This window comes from Miscanthus floridulus, chromosome 8, assembly GCF_019320115.1.
Source record: "Miscanthus floridulus cultivar M001 chromosome 8, ASM1932011v1, whole genome shotgun sequence".
Lineage (NCBI taxonomy): Eukaryota > Viridiplantae > Streptophyta > Magnoliopsida > Poales > Poaceae > Miscanthus > Miscanthus floridulus.
In genome coordinates, this window is record NC_089587.1 from 171,108,674 (window position 1) to 171,127,534 (window position 18,861).

General features: G+C 49.4%; 2 protein-coding genes across 2 annotated transcripts; both read left to right on the top strand.

The window, feature by feature from the left end:
* Positions 1 to 6,441: 6,441 nt before the first annotated feature.
* On the top strand, positions 6,442 to 6,852 carry LOC136470171 (uncharacterized). The gene has a single exon (XM_066468108.1). It carries the CDS (start codon positions 6,442 to 6,444, stop codon positions 6,850 to 6,852), a length of 411 nt encoding a protein of 136 aa, XP_066324205.1.
* A 6,140-nt stretch (positions 6,853 to 12,992) lies between these two features.
* LOC136477532 (uncharacterized) lies at positions 12,993 to 18,239 on the top strand. The gene is made up of 2 exons (XM_066475735.1): positions 12,993 to 13,339; positions 15,633 to 18,239. The coding sequence occupies exon 2, from the start codon at positions 15,990 to 15,992 to the stop codon at positions 17,904 to 17,906; it is 1,917 nt and encodes a 638-aa protein (XP_066331832.1). The 5' UTR covers positions 12,993 to 13,339; positions 15,633 to 15,989; the 3' UTR covers positions 17,907 to 18,239.
* The last annotated feature ends 622 nt before the right edge of the window (positions 18,240 to 18,861 follow it).

An 18,861-nucleotide genomic window follows, 5' to 3' on the forward strand; every position in this document is an offset into this window, starting at 1 on the left:
TTCATTAACTAACCATTCTATGTAAGCACCTGTGCTACTTTCAAGCAGGTGGTAAGCAATCATATTTCCTTTGTCCATTCCATCTTTCATCTTTCAGTTCTTACTACGGTGCTAGGCATAAGACAAACCGTACCGACTCGGCGGCGATTCACGAATCAATGTCCCTAGCTGGGTACCCCAAAAACACACGCCCCGCTTGTACCCAAGGCATAAGCAGGACCAACCCATAACCCTACTGTCCTGGGGTCCTAGGTCCCCGTCCAAACTGGGACTCCAAGTCCCCGCCTCTGAGTCCTGGACTCAATGCGGTGTAAGGACCTCCTCCACCAAAACACAACCCTGACAGTCGGTCCGGAAAGAGCCAGAACGTACGATAAGAGAGCAACAAGTCTTCCAAGCGCCCATATACAAGTATGTGCTTGGGATAATAAATCTGTGACATGCCTCGATGGCTTATGCAACGATCGGTCCTTAACCGACACAGATAGGGAAAGCAGTGTAACCAAGCCATGCCCCGCGTCCACGGCGACACAACCTCTTACACCCACCAATACCCAAACCATATCCCTGCCCAGTCACCATTTTTCCTTTCCACTATTTATATTTCCCAAGTGATAATGATATAGTAACATATTTCCTATATCTCGCGAGTGACAGGCAATCACTCGACTTCTACCAGTTCCTGTAGCATAGCAATCTACCCGATCCTGTCATACTAGTAAAACTCATAGGATATATATATATATATATATATCCTATGAGTTTTACTAGTATGACAGGATCGGGTAGTATATATATATATATATATATCCTATGAGTTTTACTAGTATGACAGGATCGGGTAGATTGCTATGCTACAGGAACTGGTAGAAGTCGAGTGATTGCCTGTCAAGTGGGTTTCATTCAACTCCTTAAAATTTAATGCACAAATATAATTTAAACTGTAGAAAAGTAGGGGTTATGCACCGGGGCTTGCCTGGGTAATATATATATGAAAAAGTTAGTATCTGCATCTTTAGATCATCCATCATCATCTGAATAGAAAGCCCATTGCATCATCTCTTGGAGAGAATACCATTACACCATCCTCGGATTCCCAATCATACTTCAATTGATCCGTTGATCCATCATCGTACCTATATGATATGCATTGATGCGGATGCATAGATGTAAATAATCAACGACAGCCAAAATACTTAGAAATCCGATCACGCCTCACGAGCTAACGAGATAGCTCTAACGCTGGTCTACGTATCCCAGTTGCCGAATAGGTGAAAGGTCCTATATGGCTAGAGGGGGGGGGGGTGAATAGCCTATTTAAAAATCTACAAATCAACTAGAGCAATTTGATTAGTATGACAAATAGCGTAATGCAAACTTGCTCTAGCTCTACAAGGGTTGCAAGCCACCTATCCAACAATTCTAGTTACAATGATTACTTAGGCACACAAACTTGCTACTCTAAAGAGCTCAACTAGATGAATGTAAACAATAAAGCAAGCTCTCAATTCTATTTACACTAAAGAGCTTGTATCAACTAGTTTGCAAGAATGTAATCAAGTAAGTAGGGTGATTTATACCGCCGTGTAGGGGATGAACCAATCACAAGATGAATATATAGCCAATCACCGGGAGAATACCAAAGACAAGAGATAATCGATTTTCTCCCGAGGTTCACGTGCTTGCCAACACACTACGTCCCCATTGTGTCGACCAACACTTGATGGTTCGGTGGCTAAGAGGTGTTTCACAAACCTCATCCACATGATAGGACACCGCAAGAACCAACCCACAAGTGAGGTAACTCAATGACACGAGCAATTTACTAGAGTTACCTTTCAGCGCTCCGCCGGGGAAGGTACACTCCCCTCACAATCACCAGAGATGGCCACAAACAATCACCAACATGTGCCGATCCTCCACCGCTGCATCGAGCCGTCTAGGTGGTGGCAACCACCAAGAGTAACAAGCAAAATCCACAGCGCAACACGAATACCAAATGCCTCTAGATGCAATCACTCAAGCAATGCACTTGGATTCTCTCCCAATCTCACAATGATGATGGATCAATGATGGAGATGAGTGGGAGGGCTTTGGCTAAGCTCACAAGGTTGCTATGTCAATGAAAATGTGCAAGAGAGTGAGCTTGAGCCGGCCATGGGGCTTAAATAGAAGCCCCCACGAAATAGAGCTGTTGTACCGATGGCGGCGCACATGCTCCGACAACCTACGATCTCGGAGACGGAAATGAAATCATGGGGGAGCATCAGGACCTTACCCCAAACATGGATACGGTGTCGTTTGGAGCTGAAACGGCCCATGCTAGGATGGCCACATGCACGGTGAAGGGCGGCAGCGCTCTGAGCGTGGCACGGCCGTGTCAGCTCGTCACAGGTGAAGGTCCTAACCAAGCCGAGACGAGTGCCAGATATAGGAGGTTAAGGCGAGTTAGAAATTGCATTCGATCGAATTGCTACCATTGCTTTGAGCCTTATCCCCAAATCCTAGAGTACGGCGGTGAACTGACGGACAGCGCGGGAAGTGCCAAATTGGTGGCCATCGGTGCTCGGCTGAGGCTTAGTGCGGTAGGGCGCCTAGCTAGCTTCCCAAGATACACGCAGGTGCATGGAAAAGAGCTACGAAACTCGCTGCCACGTAGGAGGGAGGAGGAGGCAACGGCCATGGCGTGGTGTGGTCGAGTGAAAAGCACACAGCGAGCCGGCAAATTAAAGCGAGCGGTCATGGTTGGTGGAGCGATGCGAGCACGTACACACATGTGAGTGGAGTCTCAACGTGACGCACTGGAATCGAAATGGCCAAGCTGGAACAGAGCTCACTGCCGGCGGCTAGCGGGACGGGGTGGATAGGTAGGGCAGAGCAGGGAGTAGTCCCGTCGCAACAGCGGCCGGGGCAACGACACAGTTGCGATGACTTGGCACATGCCCAGGACTATGTGTGGTCGGTGGAGCGGACGGCGAGGGTAAGCGCCATGTCGGCCAAGCGACAACGACTGTGGCGTCGGGCTCGACCCCACGTGATACGGTAGACATCCCATGCACGTGGGCACATAGGGTTGGCAGCACGACAGGGAGGGGCTGGCCAACCTAGCCAAGCATGGAACCGACAGCTGGGGGGCCGACCAGTGGGGCCGCGGCTGTGGCCACAGCGCCAACCAGGGTAGTAGCGCGCGCACGCGGTGACCACACCCTGAGCCCGAGCAGCTAGAAACGGTGCTACGCATGCTTTTTAAAGCGAAGCAAAAGCCACTTAGTATTTCGATTGAGGTTCAACCGAAGCCATCAACCTAAAGTCGGCACTAACAGCTAACTAGCGAAGTAAACCTCATGACCAGAGAGCAACTAGAGAGGGAGATAAGGAACTGCCAACTTGAGTGCATCACCTGGGTGCCAAATCATGGACTAGGTTTCAAAAATCTGTTTCACAACGCATTCTACAGAGGTTAGGGCAAATTTTGGAGAGTGCATCACGACCTCACACACCACCTCAATCTACACCACGCTCACGAGCTCACTTAGAGACAACCAATAGTGCAAAAACATGACGCGAGTATTTATCATTTTTGTTAGAATTTAAATGCCAAAGATAGCATTGTCAACAACAACTCGATGTTTGCCGACTTAGCCGAAAAGAGTGGATTTAATTTCCAATTTGATTTTTGAGCTTCCAAGAAAACTAACTAACAACATTTATCCTCCCAAAATTAAAGTGACATATTCCTCTACATATCTTCCCCATCAAACTTAACTTAAGTAACATACACAAGTTTATTATCTTTGTTTATCAAAAAATGCTTTTCATGCCAAACAGTTAACACCACTTATTCTATTTTCCTTATTAGGATCTTATTAGCATATTTTTACATTAAGTAAGCTAACTCACTATATTCATTTGATTCCTTTCAACCACAAAAGCGAATCACGTAAGATTCGCCTTATCATTTCATGCGTGCTAAAATTTAAAACTTCGAGGAACTCGTTTTGAAAATTTTACTTAGGCCTAAATCACGGTGCTAAACAAGCTCGTAACACTAGGGGTGTTACACCGACCGTCCCGAGAGGAGCTGCGCTGACTTACTTTCTCCTTTGCTAATGCCATGATGCAACTCGTCGGAGGGGAACCGCTCTCCTCGGAACACCTCACCCGGGGCGCCCCGGCAGCATTCCTGTTCGGTCTAAGCAATGCTATGGGGACCATTGGCCACCTCATGGTGCAACACATGCACCCATCCCCTACGAATGATGAGTTCATGGGGATGACCGAATACATCGCAGAATCTTTCCATGACCTTCTCACAGGAGATTCAGAGTCGCTCTCCGACTCTGACTCTACCAGGGGGAGCCATCACCCATCGCGAGAATGTTTTATGGCAGATACCCCTAAGGGACGCGTCAAAAGCATCCACGAGGGAGGGGCTACCCCACCAAACAACCTCGACGACGTGGTCGAGGAAGATGCAGGGGCCCTTCCTCGCAAGCGGGTGGAACAACTAAGGGCGCGGCACCAGGAGCTCGAGGATGCATGACTCCAACTCGAGCATGAGTGCACAGAGCTTGAATGAGAGATTGAGTGCCACGGAGATGGTGGGCGTGCGTGCGCCATGGCCCGTGATATGAACCGGAGGATCATCAAAGATGATGGAGCCCTTCCACAGTTCGTCCGGGCAAGCCAGAACATCGCTGCCGCGGTAGCCCTGCTCCAAGGGCTCCCAGCGCCCACGACACCCAAGGATCGTCGAGCCCATCACGAGGTCCGCACACTGCTTGAGCACGTGGTGGTATAGCAGGCGGAGATCTCGCTGTCTTGGCGACATGAGCTCGACGCCAGTCAGCGCGTGCCCTTAGGACGACATGTTAGGGACGTGTCTATCCACCAGGCACCGCATGGCGGCGAGGGGTGCACCGTGGCCCCGCTGCATGAGCGTCTCGGCCTCCACCGTGACATACGTAACACCCTGGATACCTGTAGGCATGGACAAAGCGATGAGAGAGAGGACGCTAGCCACAACTAACACCCTTGTTGCGGTGGATGCTACAACAACAGCGAGGACTAGAGCCCGAGCCCTGACCTGTTGGGACCTTAGGCCTTCAGCCAACATATCCTCAACACTGTCTTCCCACCACGGTACCGACCGCCGACCAACATCCCAAAATACTCTAGGGAAACAAACCCCGGACTGTGGCTCAAGGATTACTGGCTTGCTTGCCGAGCCAGTGGAGTGGATAGTGACAGTTTTATTATCCGTAACCTCCCATTGTTCCTAGCCGATTCGACACGAACATGGCAGGAACACCTTCCATCCAACCGGATTCAAAGTTGGGCGGACCTAAAGGAGATTTTTGTGGGAAACTTTCAGGGCACCTACATGCGTCTTGGGAACCCGTGGGATCTCAAAAACTACCAACATGGGTCTAGGAAAACTCTTCATGAGTACATTCAGCGCTTCTCCTAGTAGTGCAACGTGCTGCCCGACGTCGCCAACACCGATGTTATAGGAGCCTTCTTGTCCGGGACCACCTACGAGTCCCTAGTTCACAACCTGGGATGCAAGGGCCCATGAACCACCAAGGAGCTCCTCAACATCACTACTAGCCATGCCTCGGGCAAGGAGGTGGTCGGAGCGATTTTTGATCGTGCCAAGGGCAAGGCAAAGCGGGACGAGGACGCCGACAAAGGTGCCTCCAACCGTCCCAACAAGAAGAAGAACAAGTAGCGATGCGAGGGCTTGCTCATGGCCGCTGCTGACCGCAAGAGGGTTGGAAGCCCACCGAGGGTACCCCAAACTACTTCGAGAAGCTGCTCAAAGGGCCATGCCACACCTAGGTCCCTGGTCAGAAATACATTCTGATAGGGCTTCTACTGGTCGATCATAGTAGCCAACGCTGAACAGATTGTGCGCACCTACGAAAGGTGTCAATACTACGCTCGGCAGACCCACCTATCGGCCCAAGCACTCCAAACGATCCCCATCATGTGGCCATTCATGGTCTGGGGGCTCGATATGGCCGAACCTTTCAAGAGAGCGCCCGAGGGCTATACGCACTTGCTTGTCGCCGTAGACAAGTTTACAAAGTGGATAGAGGATCAGCCGATCTCTGTGATCAAGTTTGAGCAAGCCATGCTGTTCTTCCTTGACATCATCCATCGTTTTGGAGTCCCAAACTCTATTATCACGGACAACGACACGTAGTTCACCAGGAAAAGTTCCTCCGATTCTACGATGAATACCACATCCACATCGATTGGGCCACCGTGGTGCACCCCCACACGAATGGGCAGGTCAAGCACGTGAATGGCATGATCCTATAAGGCCTCAAGCCTAGGATCTTCAACCGGTTGAACAAGTACAACGGACGATGGGTCACAGAGCTCCCTGTGGTGCTCTGGAGCCTGAGGACGACCCCTAGCTAGGCCATCGGCTACATGCCCTTCTTCATGGTCTATGGTTCCAAGGCTATCCTCCCGACCGACCTCGACTATGGAGCGTCGTGGGTCAGGACATACAACGAGCAGGGAGCCAAGACATCCCTCGAGGATGCCATGGATCAGCTCGATAAGGCGCACGACGTTGCCCTCCTCCACTCGGCTAAGTACCAGCAGGCGTTACGCCGGTACCACAGCCGTCTGGTGCAGGGTCGGGCCTTCAACGTCGGGGACTTGGTACTCCTCCTCGTCCAGAGCAACAAAAACCATCACAAGCTCTCTCCGCCGTGGGAGGGACCATACATCATCGTAGAAGTGCTGCAACTTGGCACCTATGAGCTCAAGACCATCTACGGCAAGGTCTTCGTCAACGCAGGGAACATCGAACAGCTACGTCCTTTTTACCCTTAGCATATGCATGTACCCATGAAAACTAAGAACGGTGTTTCTGAAATACAAAAATGCTTTCTTTTTTGCTATCTCATCCTTGATCCTTAGTGACACCCAACCCCAGCAACGGCACGGGTGAAAGGTCCTAATGGCTAGAGGGGGGGTGAATAGCCTATTAAAAATTTCTACAACCACACTAAGACAAATGATTAGTCAATAAGATGGCGAAGCGAATTTTGTGCTAGCACTTTACTTAGGGTTGCAAGCCACCTACCCAATTCTATTTTCTATGATCTCTAGTATACACAATAAGGCTATGTCTCTAATTTACACCTATGTGATCAATCTAGCAAGAGTGATACAATTGAGTACTACACTATCTAGTCTTGACTACCACAAGCTCTATACAAATAAATGTACAATGAAATACAAGAGAGTAGTAGAGAAATATACCACCATGGCAAGTGATCAATCAATGAATACCAATGAATACAAGGAGACAATCAAGACACAATGATTTTTCCTCTGAGGTTCACTTTCTTGCCGGCAAGCTAGTCCCCGTTGTGGCGATTCACTCACTTGGAGGTTCATGCGCTAATTAGCATCACACGCCAAACCCTCAATAGGGTGCCACACAACCAACACAAGATAAGGATCACACAAGCCACGAGTAATTTACTAGAGTACCTTTTGGCTCTACGCCGGGGAAAGGTCAATAACCCCTCACAATCACCACGATCGGAGCCGGAGACAATTAGCAACCTCCGCTCGACGATCCTCGCTACTCCAAGCCGTCTAGGTGGCAGCAACCACCAAGAGTAACAAGTCAAACCCGCAGCGAAACACGAATACCAAGCGCTCCTAGATGCAAGCACTCAAGCAATGCACTTGGATTCTCTCCCAATCTCACAAAGATGATGAATCAATGATGGAGATGAGTGGGAGGGCTTTGACTAAGCTCACAAGGTTGCTATGCCAATGCAAATGGCCAAGAGAGTGAGCTAGAGTCGGCCACATTCCTTAAATAGAGCCCCCAACAAAATAGACCCGTTAGCCCCTTAGTCCTCTAAAATTTAGGTTGACCGGACGCGCCGGTCAGATTGACCAAACGCTGGACCCCTACGTCCGGTCGCCTGATATCGCCACGTGTCATTAGCTTCAAATGCTGAATGCCCGATCTCAACGGCTAGTCTGTTTCATGCCACATGTTAAATTGCGACCAGATGCACTGCTCAAAGTGACCGGATGCTTCACCACTGGAGTCCGGTCGTTTCTAGTAAGGCACCAGAGCCAGTTTTTCTTGACCGGACGCGTCCGGTCCACCATGATCGGACGCACCGGTGTGTCTGCTCCTCCTCTTCTCTGCGTGCTGCCACATCAGCAGGACCGGACGTTGAACAGTGTTCAGCCAGAGTGCGGTCACTTTTCTTCTCTGAGTTCAGTCATAGGGCAAATCGAGCCCGAGAGCACCACCTTCTTTTATAATTGACCGGACGCTGGAACCCTGAGTCGGGTCACATCGAACTGAGTGTCCGATCACTGTTTGATAGTGAAAAACACCTTCTTCAATTCACCAACTTCTCCACCCTTGCTCAAATGTGCCAACCACCAAGTGTATCACCTTGTGCACGTGTGTTAGCATATTTTTACAAACATTTTCAAGGGTGTTAGCTTTCCACTAGATCCTAAATGCATACGCAACAAGTTAGAGCATCTAGTGGCACTTTGATAACAACATTTTGATACGAGTTTCACCCCTCTTAATAGTATGACTATCGATCCTAAATATGATCACACTCGCTAAGTGTTTCGATCACTAAACCGAAAAGCTCCTATCAATTTCACCTTTGCCTTAAGGTTTTTATTTTTCTCTTTCTTCTTTTCCAAGTCCAAGCACTTGATCATCACTATGGCATCACCATCATCATGTCATGATCTTCATTTACTTCATCACTTGAAATGTGTCTCCTATCTCATAATCACTTTGATAAACTAGGTTAGCACATAGGGTTTCATCAATTCACCAAAACCAAACTAGAGCCTTCAACGGGGCCTGGCCTCACTCGGGGGATGATAAGAGCATACCTATTCAGAAACAATCATTGTACCCGACCCCTTCTCACGTTAAGATATAAAAGCAAGAGCTGTGGAAACAAACACTGAGTAAAGTTGGTCAGACTGCAAGGAACATACGCCCCAGCAGCTACGGCGTTCTTGCTCACCTATGTGATTAGGATTCTTTCGCCCACGCCTTAAGCTCTATAGCCTTAGCAACGGAAAAGGGTCGGAATACAGTAACCTTTTTATAAACACAAAAAGAAAAAAGTACCCAAAAGTTTGTTTGACCGAAACAAAAGAACTAAAACTTATTCATTTATTACAAGACCACCACTTTGTTTATCTAACTAACTATTTTTTTTGGGGGGGGGGATGATCTCATCCGCTATCTTGGCAGATAAGTCTGACGGACAAGTCCGACGCTACCTCTGGCCACTCCCTCGAAGGACGTGCCGGATGACGGTTCGCCCCATTCAATGGGCCGAGAACTGCCACAGGTAAGGAGGGATACGGAGCTAAAAATGCTCTCACGACCCATTCAGGCCCAGGAGTTCGATGGTTGGCCCACCAATGGGTTCACAACTGCTCTAGGGCACCTTTAGAGTGTGGGGTGGAAAGGGATGGGCCCGCTAGTGGCTAGTACCTGGGCGCATGAGCGCCGCAGGCATCCTGGCCCATGTTCGAGTCTTGGTCGGTTCACGGTCCATGGTTTTTCCTTAAAGAAAGACAACGAGCCCTTGGGACCGGTCGAACGGACCCAGGAATTATATGGATTGGCCGCCAAGAATCTGGAGTCGGTCACGAGCTGACCCTTGCTGGACCCCCATGAATGGGAAGCCAGGGCCCCACTTGGACTAACCCATTAACAGCTCACCGAGCACCATGATTCGTCCATCGAGGAAAACATAGCACGACTCAGCCCCTTCGTTTTATCGAAAAAACACTTGAGGGAGGACGATTACACGATGAGCTGACCCCTCGACTAGACCCCTGCTATGCGTAGGGGCTCGAGGGAAGTTAGACTCGTAAGGAGACCAAATACGCGGTCGCATGATGATGGCGAATCGATCGGATCCTAGGGAGAGATCGGAATCAAGAGAAATCTTTTCCGCCCCCCGAATCCCACAGCTACATGTTTCTAAGGAGTTCAATCGCGACAGAAGGGAATCGCAACCCTACCAAGACACCTCATGGACTACAAAGGGAGACCGAGGCCCTCAGAATCCTCCCACCTAAAAAAAGCCTCCAAAGGAGTATTCTATTCCTCCGCAGGCTTGGGGGCTATTGTCGGGTATCGATATTAGGGATACCCGGAGGAAGGAAGTTAACGGCCATGAATGTTAATTCACCCGGATGGTCCAAGATGTATTTAAGGTCTCCCTGGACCCCGAGGGCGCGGGCTCCGTCTCGCCTGACCCCGATGGCACGGGTCCTGTCTTGCCTGACCCCAAGGGCGCGGGCCTCATCTTGCTAGACCCCTTAGGCACGGGCTCCGTCTCGCTAGACCCCTCAGGCGTCGGTTTCGTCTCACCCGACGGGGATCCATACCGCCTTCAACCACTATGGGTCTAAGAGTATGACCATAGGGTCAAAGTTCTGACACCGGTAGGGAAGCAGGCACGTCTCGACGTGACCAGTGGCCATGATGAACCATACCTGGGGGCTCACATCGCCAACAGTGCCGGGCGTGCCGGCGCTGTGCTGCTTAATCCCCGTACAGTTTCTGACAGGAGTACCTGTTCACCATGCCGTCCGTCGGAACGGAGTGGAGCGCCACGACCGGCTGACGATGCCTGCATATGATGCCAGTGACGAACAGGGCCATGACGTGGAGCCATCCCCATCATTATCTACAGGACCGGTGGGACCCACATAAAGGAGATGAAGGATGCCGCGACCCTAGAGGCCTTCTTCTCCCTCGCTTTTCTCATTTTCTCTCTTTCTCTCTCTGTAAGCTGTGCCTTCCCCTTCACCTATAAAAGGGGAAGCAGGACGCCCCATGAAGGGGGAGGCTCGAGCACACAGTTGAACGAGCTCAACAAGACTCAACTCCGTTCGATCTTTTCACCAGAGACTTGGGACCTTCTTCCTCTCTTGCCCGTTTGTAACCCCTACTACAAACTAGTGTCGATAACACGAGCAGCAACAGACTGGATGTAGGGACATTCCACCCGAACCAGTATAAATCCTTGTGTCCTCCGAGCACACCATCCGGGCCAGACGCGCAGATACAAATTTACTAGCCGATGGTTCGAAACACCGACATTAGGTGGATGGATGTTGACATGTTTTAGGGCTCTAGCGCTTTGACTCCATGCGGAAGCCGAGAAGCACCACCAAATGGCGATTTCGACAATAGTTTCTCCCTCGACTCAAGTTGGAGCAATTCATGTTCTTTTACGTCGAGTGGGGAGTGAAAACATCTACTCCTCCCTCCCCCTTGGCATTTCATTCAGTGTCGCGCTCCGTCGTTGCTCTTCCTTGCTTGCTCGCATGCCACTCATACTAGTGACACTCCTCTCTACCTCTTCTCATCCTATAGCTCTCCTCTCTACCCTCTATCTTCTTGCTCCACATTGTGGGTGATGAGTAGTGGCTTGTTGACAGTGCAGACCCGCAACAATGACCAAGGAAGACGACACAGGGAAGGGAGGATCTATAGTGGTGAGGGCTGCTATGATGATTCCTAGCTAGGTTGATGAATCTCAGCGCGTTTAGGGACTGTTTGGTAGCGCTTCGGCTACTCCGCTCCATGCGAGAATCCGAGGAGCGCTACCAAACAATGATTTTGTGGATAGCTTCTACCATGAATTGAGCCAAAGCGATTCAACATTGATTGGGGTCCAAAACAAGGTATTCCCATCAATTCCCTTCCACTTTCGCCTTCCCTCATCATCTTGCCTAGTGCTGCACCCACACGTCGCTCTTACGACAACCCCGTCTACCCGCACGCCACTCGTCCTAAAAAAAAATCTACTCCCTGTCAATTCCCTTATGATGCCTGTCTTAAAAATTACTAGAGACATGCTTATACTTGGAGGCCACTTAACCAAAGTCTTTAGATGTGTCCGTCTCTGTTAGTTAGAGAGGTTGTCCTCTAAAAACATTTTTTTCTCGTGGTGCATCAAGCTACTAATTAGAAACATGAAAAAAATGGAATGAAAATTCTGGCATAACGCGCTTACTTATATATAAAAAAAGATAATACACGCCCCAACAACAACTGATAGGCTGGACTAAGTGGTTCCTTTATATAGATTTCTTTCTAGAAAAAGAACCCAAATAAGAATTGGATATCAAGTAGAATATTAAAGGAAGATAAATGTGCAAAAACTAATGTCTTTCGTTCTTTTTCAAGAAAATGAGAAGGAAAAAAAAGCTAGTTAGTACCAAAACTATTTATATCTATATCTAATATTAAAGGTGATAGATTTCTTTCTTTCATCTTTCACTCCCTCTGTCCATCGACCACTCATTTCTCTTACCTCACTCAGTTTGCTGTTCCTCACTCTTATCATTTTTGCTTTGAGTTTTGAGCTGCAAAAGTTTCATTGGCGCCACACCACTCATGTCATGGTCTGGCTGCTCTAGCCCATTGACGTCGCGGCAGACGTGCGGATGTGTGACTTGCCTTACACCCGTAACAGGTGCACACAATAACCATCTATTTAAGATGAGTCAATCTCCTATCAACTTTGCATACACGATTAATCATTTATTGCACTAGCATTTATTTTAGCCCTTGAAATTCATTTAACTTAAGATTGGGCTAGGACTAAATAAATCCAACAAAAATAGACAGCTCATTATCATTGGCATTATATAGCAAAAAAAAAACATAAGATTTGTGTTTCAGATTCACTATATAAGCACTTTTGGTAAAACTAGCAACATGATGATCTCAACTTTCAAGAACGAGAAAAAGACTTTTTCGGGAGAGAGGCAGGAGGAGGGAGATGCTGAAAACATCGCCACCAGAGCTTCCGTCCAAAACCTACCGATGTGCCGTCGCAATTCCACAAAAGCAGGCACTGGCGAGGTGGGGGAATCCACCCAGGCGGACGCACCCCAAATAAACGTAGGCCACACACGCCGCGAGCGACTCCGCGAGAGCAGCGAGCGAAACACACCCCGTCCGCGTCCGTCGGCTCCAGGCTCCAGCCGCCAAGCGGAGCGGCGACGCGCCGGCTGGTCGCTGGAGCCAGGTGCGCTGCCCGCTGCGCGTGGGAAAGGCGCCGCCGTCATGTGACGTCGCGGGCGCTCGCACAAGCCCCCCTCCCCGCACCACAGCCAGCCCTAGTACTACTCCGTCAGAGCACTCTCTCCTGCCTGCCTGCCTGCCTCTCCATAATAAAATCTCCCTCCCTCCTCTCCTTTTCTCTCTCTCTGCCTCCCTTTGCGCGCCTGTGATTGTGATTCTCTCCGCTGGCGCTGGCCGCTGGGATGCAAGGTGATTGTCTGCCTCTGTTTTCTTCTCCGCCTCTGTTTCCTTGCCAAGATTCCTTCCGCTCGGCGTTGTATTGCATGCTCTCTGCCATGGCCCCGCGGCTGCAATTCTTCTTCTCCTCTCGTTTCGCTCGTTTCGCAGCGCAGATACGTAGCAAGCAGCCCTGGTTAGGCACGCTAGGCATGCATGTGCAGTACGGTAGCTTTTGCGGGAGCGTGGTTGTTGATTCCTTCGAGGGTTTTGAGGTTTCTGCCATGGATGCCCACGGCTAAGCAATTGCTGCTCGGTTCATTCAGATCTGTCCTGTCCTCTGTCTGTGTGTGTCGTCCCGGCCCCGTCTCGTGTTGCGTGGTCACCGGAGCTGCAGCGTGAATTCGGTGGCTCTGAGGGGAGGCCCATGCTGCTCGAGCTCTGGACTGCTCTTCAGGTTTTGGCCGGATACTGCTCGCGATTTGCGGCAGACCAGGTTTTGGCCACTGGTATCTCTCTCTCCGTCTCCGATGAAGGTGTGCGAGAGACAACGATCTGAGAGTTGATTAGTGTACCGAGGTTTACGCTAACTATTTTCCCGTTTTGATTTCTTTCTGAAATTGTTCCTAAATCAAGACTGGAGTAGTACCTCTTTTTTTTTTTTTTTTTTTTTTCAAAACCAAAGCGAAGAATCTTTATTCTTTCTCCATTTCCGGCAAGCGGCAGCATATCCCTTCTCTAAACTAGTAAACTTTGTTCATGGCATGTGTCGGTAGGTAGCCCAATTCGGTGTGTTCCAATTTTGCTCTGCTCCTATTTTCAAGGTTGATTCATTTTTCCCACTTCCAAGGTTTTTTGGGAACAAGTGTTACGTAGAATACTATTATAGTTTAGATTTTCCTTTTGAGAACTTCAAATTTAACCTGAACTTTTTTTTTCTTTTGCAATTAGCATAATTTTGCATGATCTCTACGAACTTCCCATGTCTGATTTCACTTTTTTTGGGGGGGACGCCAACTAGTTTTCGCTGAAAAGAACTGATTCTCATGGCCCTGATATTCTTTTTCCGCGGCTATTGGAATCGCTGTATCGTCGAGTCAACTGGATCGCTCTTCCTATTGTCTTAGAAAATTTGCTCAAGGGTATGAGCTCTGACCCAGCTGGCCAGCTGTTCGTAACGTATAGGAATTTTCCTTGTACGGTTTTAGGCATACAGTACGTATGACCTGAGCAGACCTGAATTATGTACTTCTGCAAGAAGGTTTGTACGGGCTGGTATCATCGTCACTGACTGATTCATGAACAATCGTGCATTAAGTGCTTGTTTAGTTCCCAAAAACTTTTCCAAAAAAGTGCTACAGTAGCCATCACATCGAATCTTGCGATACGTGCATGAAGCATTAAATGTAGACGAAAAAAAAACTAATTGCACAGTTTGGTTGGAAATTGCGAGACGAACGTTTTGAGCCTAATTAGTCCATGATTGAACAATAATTGCCAAATAAAAACGAAAGTGCTACAGTAGTCAAATTCCTAAAATTCGCGAACTAAACACAGCCTAAACTATGTGATACCCATTTGTTTTTTTCTCCCAAAATTGTTTGCATAACGCAACAACCTATCTAGGGATCGATAGCTAGGAAAGTCAACTTGTTCAGCCGAGATGTCAACGTATCTTCTTTTTGAGAACCGAAGATTTTAACATGCTTACTTATTGCACAAACTCTTGTTCTCAAGTAATCATGGTGGTCCTCAATGATTTTTTTTTTCTCGGGCTCATGTTGTGCTTGGCATCTTTTTTTTTTCTTCATCCATTCATCAAAACTAACTCTAGCACCCAAGGTAAAGTTAATTATCGGAAAAAATAAAAGCCATATATCAAACGCAAGTAGAATAGTTAGGCCACTTGTTGTTTTACTTTTTTTTACCTTCAATTATTAGTGTACCATACACTTTGTGGTCTGCCAACAAAATATAGATCTATTTTTGATAAAAAAAAATCCTGGTCAACGTTCTTCCTAATTATGATTGGCTGTTGTCTGTTTACTGGCGCTACTATAATGAATCATTTTCTCAAGTGCGGTAAATAGAGATTTTCCTTACGTAGTTCTATGGTTAAGTTCAATTGCATGACTTGGTGGATGGTGTCAACTATGAACCCTAAATAATAATAATAAACCATTCTTACTTATTGAGCACCATATTTGGAGTACAAGGATTTCACGGGATAGTAAGTATATACTGTTGTGAAATTTTTGCATGCCAAATGGGACCTAAGTTTTTTTCTAGAACAGAATCCCAACGGTGTTTCTACTCCTTTTTGCAGTGTTGTAGTCTGAAGAATTCGCTGGCAGCGCACCTTGGCTTCCTCTGCGTCTTATTGATGATCAACTGTCAGTGAACATAACTATACAGTTTAGTCTATCAGAGAGGTCAAGTACCTCCTGGATCACAATTTTTATACTGGAGCAAGACAGTAATGGACCGGGCAGACACATCTGGCTTTGTTAGCGGTGGATCAGATGGTACTTCACTGCTGCTGATATTCTTTCACTTCGTCTACTCGACTGTGCACATACAAGGGATCAGTAAAGTAAACCACTGATCTCACTGTGCAGAAATACACTCTCCTCATTGTTGTTCGTCCACCACCTTCACTGTATTTTTCAAGTACTCAGCCTAGATGAATAACGGTTTCGCGGGTGTCCTCCACCGCGGAAACCAGGCTCTCATGGATGATTCTGCAGTGTCAATTGGTTTCTCAGTGACGAGCTACACAACGGGTAGCCATGGCCAGAGTCAGATAACATTTGGCACAGACCAGCTGGGTTCAGCAGTGAACAGTAGCAGCAGCCATGGCCACAGAGGTTTTCAGAGGCCGATTCATGCGCCTGCTCAAGATGATGGATGCAGGCTAGTCCTCGGGCTGGGTCCGACGCCGGACCCGGACGTTAACTCTTGTGATCAGCAGCAGCCTGCCGGAGCAGACAAGTCGAGACCACCTGTAACTTTGTTTGGCCAGAGCTTCTCCTTCGCTGATCCAGGGGGGCTGAGCCTTGGGATTCATCAGGGGCGAAATGCTGGGGCAACTAAACACTTGGGCGTACCTGCTGGAACCATCATCTCCTTTTCCACTGTTGATGAGGGCTCCACGTCCGCCTGGAGAAGCTCCGGCGGCTACATGCCATCGCTGCTCTTCGCGCCTCGGCCAAACTATTCAACAGCCGAAGAGGAGCAGGGTTTGCTAGATGATGCAGACGACAGTAATGATGGTACTGATCCCCGCGGTTTTCAGCTCAGCCCTGAACCTTCGGCATCCATGACGGAGGCTTCATTTGGTGGCGTGAGCTCTGATGTCGTGACCGTGGTAAGCAATCCTGGACAGCAGGCTCAACGCCGGCATCCCAAGAAGTGCCGGTTCAAAGGGTGCTCCAAGGGCGCGCGAGGCGCGTCGGGCCTGTGCATCGCTCACGGCGGCGGGCAGAGGTGCCAGAAGCCCGGGTGTCACAAGGGCGCCGAGAGCCGCACGGCCTACTGCAAGGCCCACGGCGGAGGACGACGGTGCCTGCAGCTCGGCTGCACCAAGAGCGCGGAAGGGAAGACGGATCACTGCATCGCCCATGGAGGCGGCCGACGGTGCGGCTACCCTGACTGCCCTAAAGCCGCGCGGGGCAAGTCCGGGCGGTGCATCAAGCACGGAGGCGGGAAGAGGTGCTCGGTCGAGGGCTGCATCAGGAGCGCCGAGGGAAGGGTCGGGCTGTGCATCTCTCACGGCGGCGGGCGGCGGTGCCAGTTCCCGGACTGCCGCAAGGGAGCGCAGGGCAGCACCCTGTACTGCAAGTCGCACGGCGGCGGGAAGCGGTGCGTCTTCGAGGGGTGCGGCAAGGGGGCCGAAGGCAGCACGCCGCTGTGCAAGGCGCACGGCGGCGGGAAGCGGTGCATGTACGAGGGCGGCGGCGTGTGCCCCAAGAGCGTCCACGGCGGCACGGACTTCTGCGTGGCGCACGGCGGCGGGAAGCGGTGCGCGGTGCCCGGGTGCAGCAAGAGCGCGCGCGGGCGCACGGACCGCTGCGTGAAGCACGGCGGTGGCAGGCGGTGCAGGGTGGACGGGTGCGGCAAGAGCGCACAAGGGAGCACCGAGTACTGCAAGGCCCACGGCGGCGGGAAGCGGTGCAACTTCGGCGGCGGCTGCGAGAAGTTCGCGCGCGGCCGGAGCGGGCTCTGCGCGGCACACGGCACGCTGGTGGCCTCGCAGCAGCGCAGCGGCGGCGGCGGCGGCATGATCGGGCCGGGCCTCTTCCACGGCATCGTTCGGTCCTCCAGCGCGGCGAACATAAACAGCGACTACTCGTCGTCGGGCGTGAGCGCGGTGTCGGACTGCGGCGGCTCGCCTGAGGCGGCGACGAGGAGGCAGGAGCTGATCCCTCCCCAGGTGCTGGTCCCCCACTCTATGAAATCCTTGACGGCGGCAGCAGTGCAGCCATCGGAGAGGAGCAGAGAGGGAGGGGTGGTCGCCGTCCCCGAAGGGAGGGTGCACGGCGGTGGCCTCCTGTCGTTGCTTGGCGGGAGCTTCAGGAACGTCGACGTCGACAAGCTCTGATTCAAACAGGCAGCGTTTGAGGCTCGATTTCTACTTCTACAGCTCTTTTTCCTTAAAAAGAGAGAAAATTTGTCTTTTTTTCTGTTATAGCTGTCAGATTATTGTTTGTGTATAAAACATTTTCTTGTCTCCAGATCGAACTTGTATGGTGAAATTTAGGTTAGTTTTGTTTCCCTTGTGTCATCAACATCAAGGGTGAAGACATGAATTTGTTGGGGCTTGTATATGGTTGAATTATTCGTAGCAGGTCCGAAAGCTTTTGGGATGCGAAAGCTTTACTGCTGTTGCTGCTGTGTGAATAAGATCAATGTGTAACAATCAAACTTTGCTATACTGTGCTGAATTATCAGATGATGATTGTCAGTAACACGTTTCGCTGCAGATGGTTATTGTGTTTACTATGGTATTTGATGAGAGCTACAAGTACAATGCTGCCCTAGTGATTATTTTGTGTTTGTTACTAGAATTTGGATTGGTCTTTGCAACGTCTTTGTGGATTTTGCTTGAATTCCAGTGCTACCAGACTCATGGCATCTCCAGTTGTGGTATCTTAACTAGCTCATAGAGATCCGTCTCAACATTTTGCTTACTCAAAAAAGAAATAAGAGAGAAAAACTATCGAAAAAGAGAGAAAAACTAACTCTTCGTTTCATACTAGGCTAAAATGAACTACAATGCCGTACTAGGTGTGCCTAAAGAAGATTATGGTAGCGGCAGCAGCCAAAGCTAGCCGCAGTGGCAATGACGGTGGTAGAAACACTACTGCAAGCTTTTTTTTTTGTCTCTGTTAATGGCTACAGACAAGTGTTTTTAGATACAAACCCACAACTTCTTACACATCTCTCTACCATTGCACTAAACAGTCATTTATGCGTACACATAGGACACTATATTTTTTTATAAACATTCTGTAATCTTGTATCTAGTATTTTAGCCCCTAAGTTATTTCAAACGA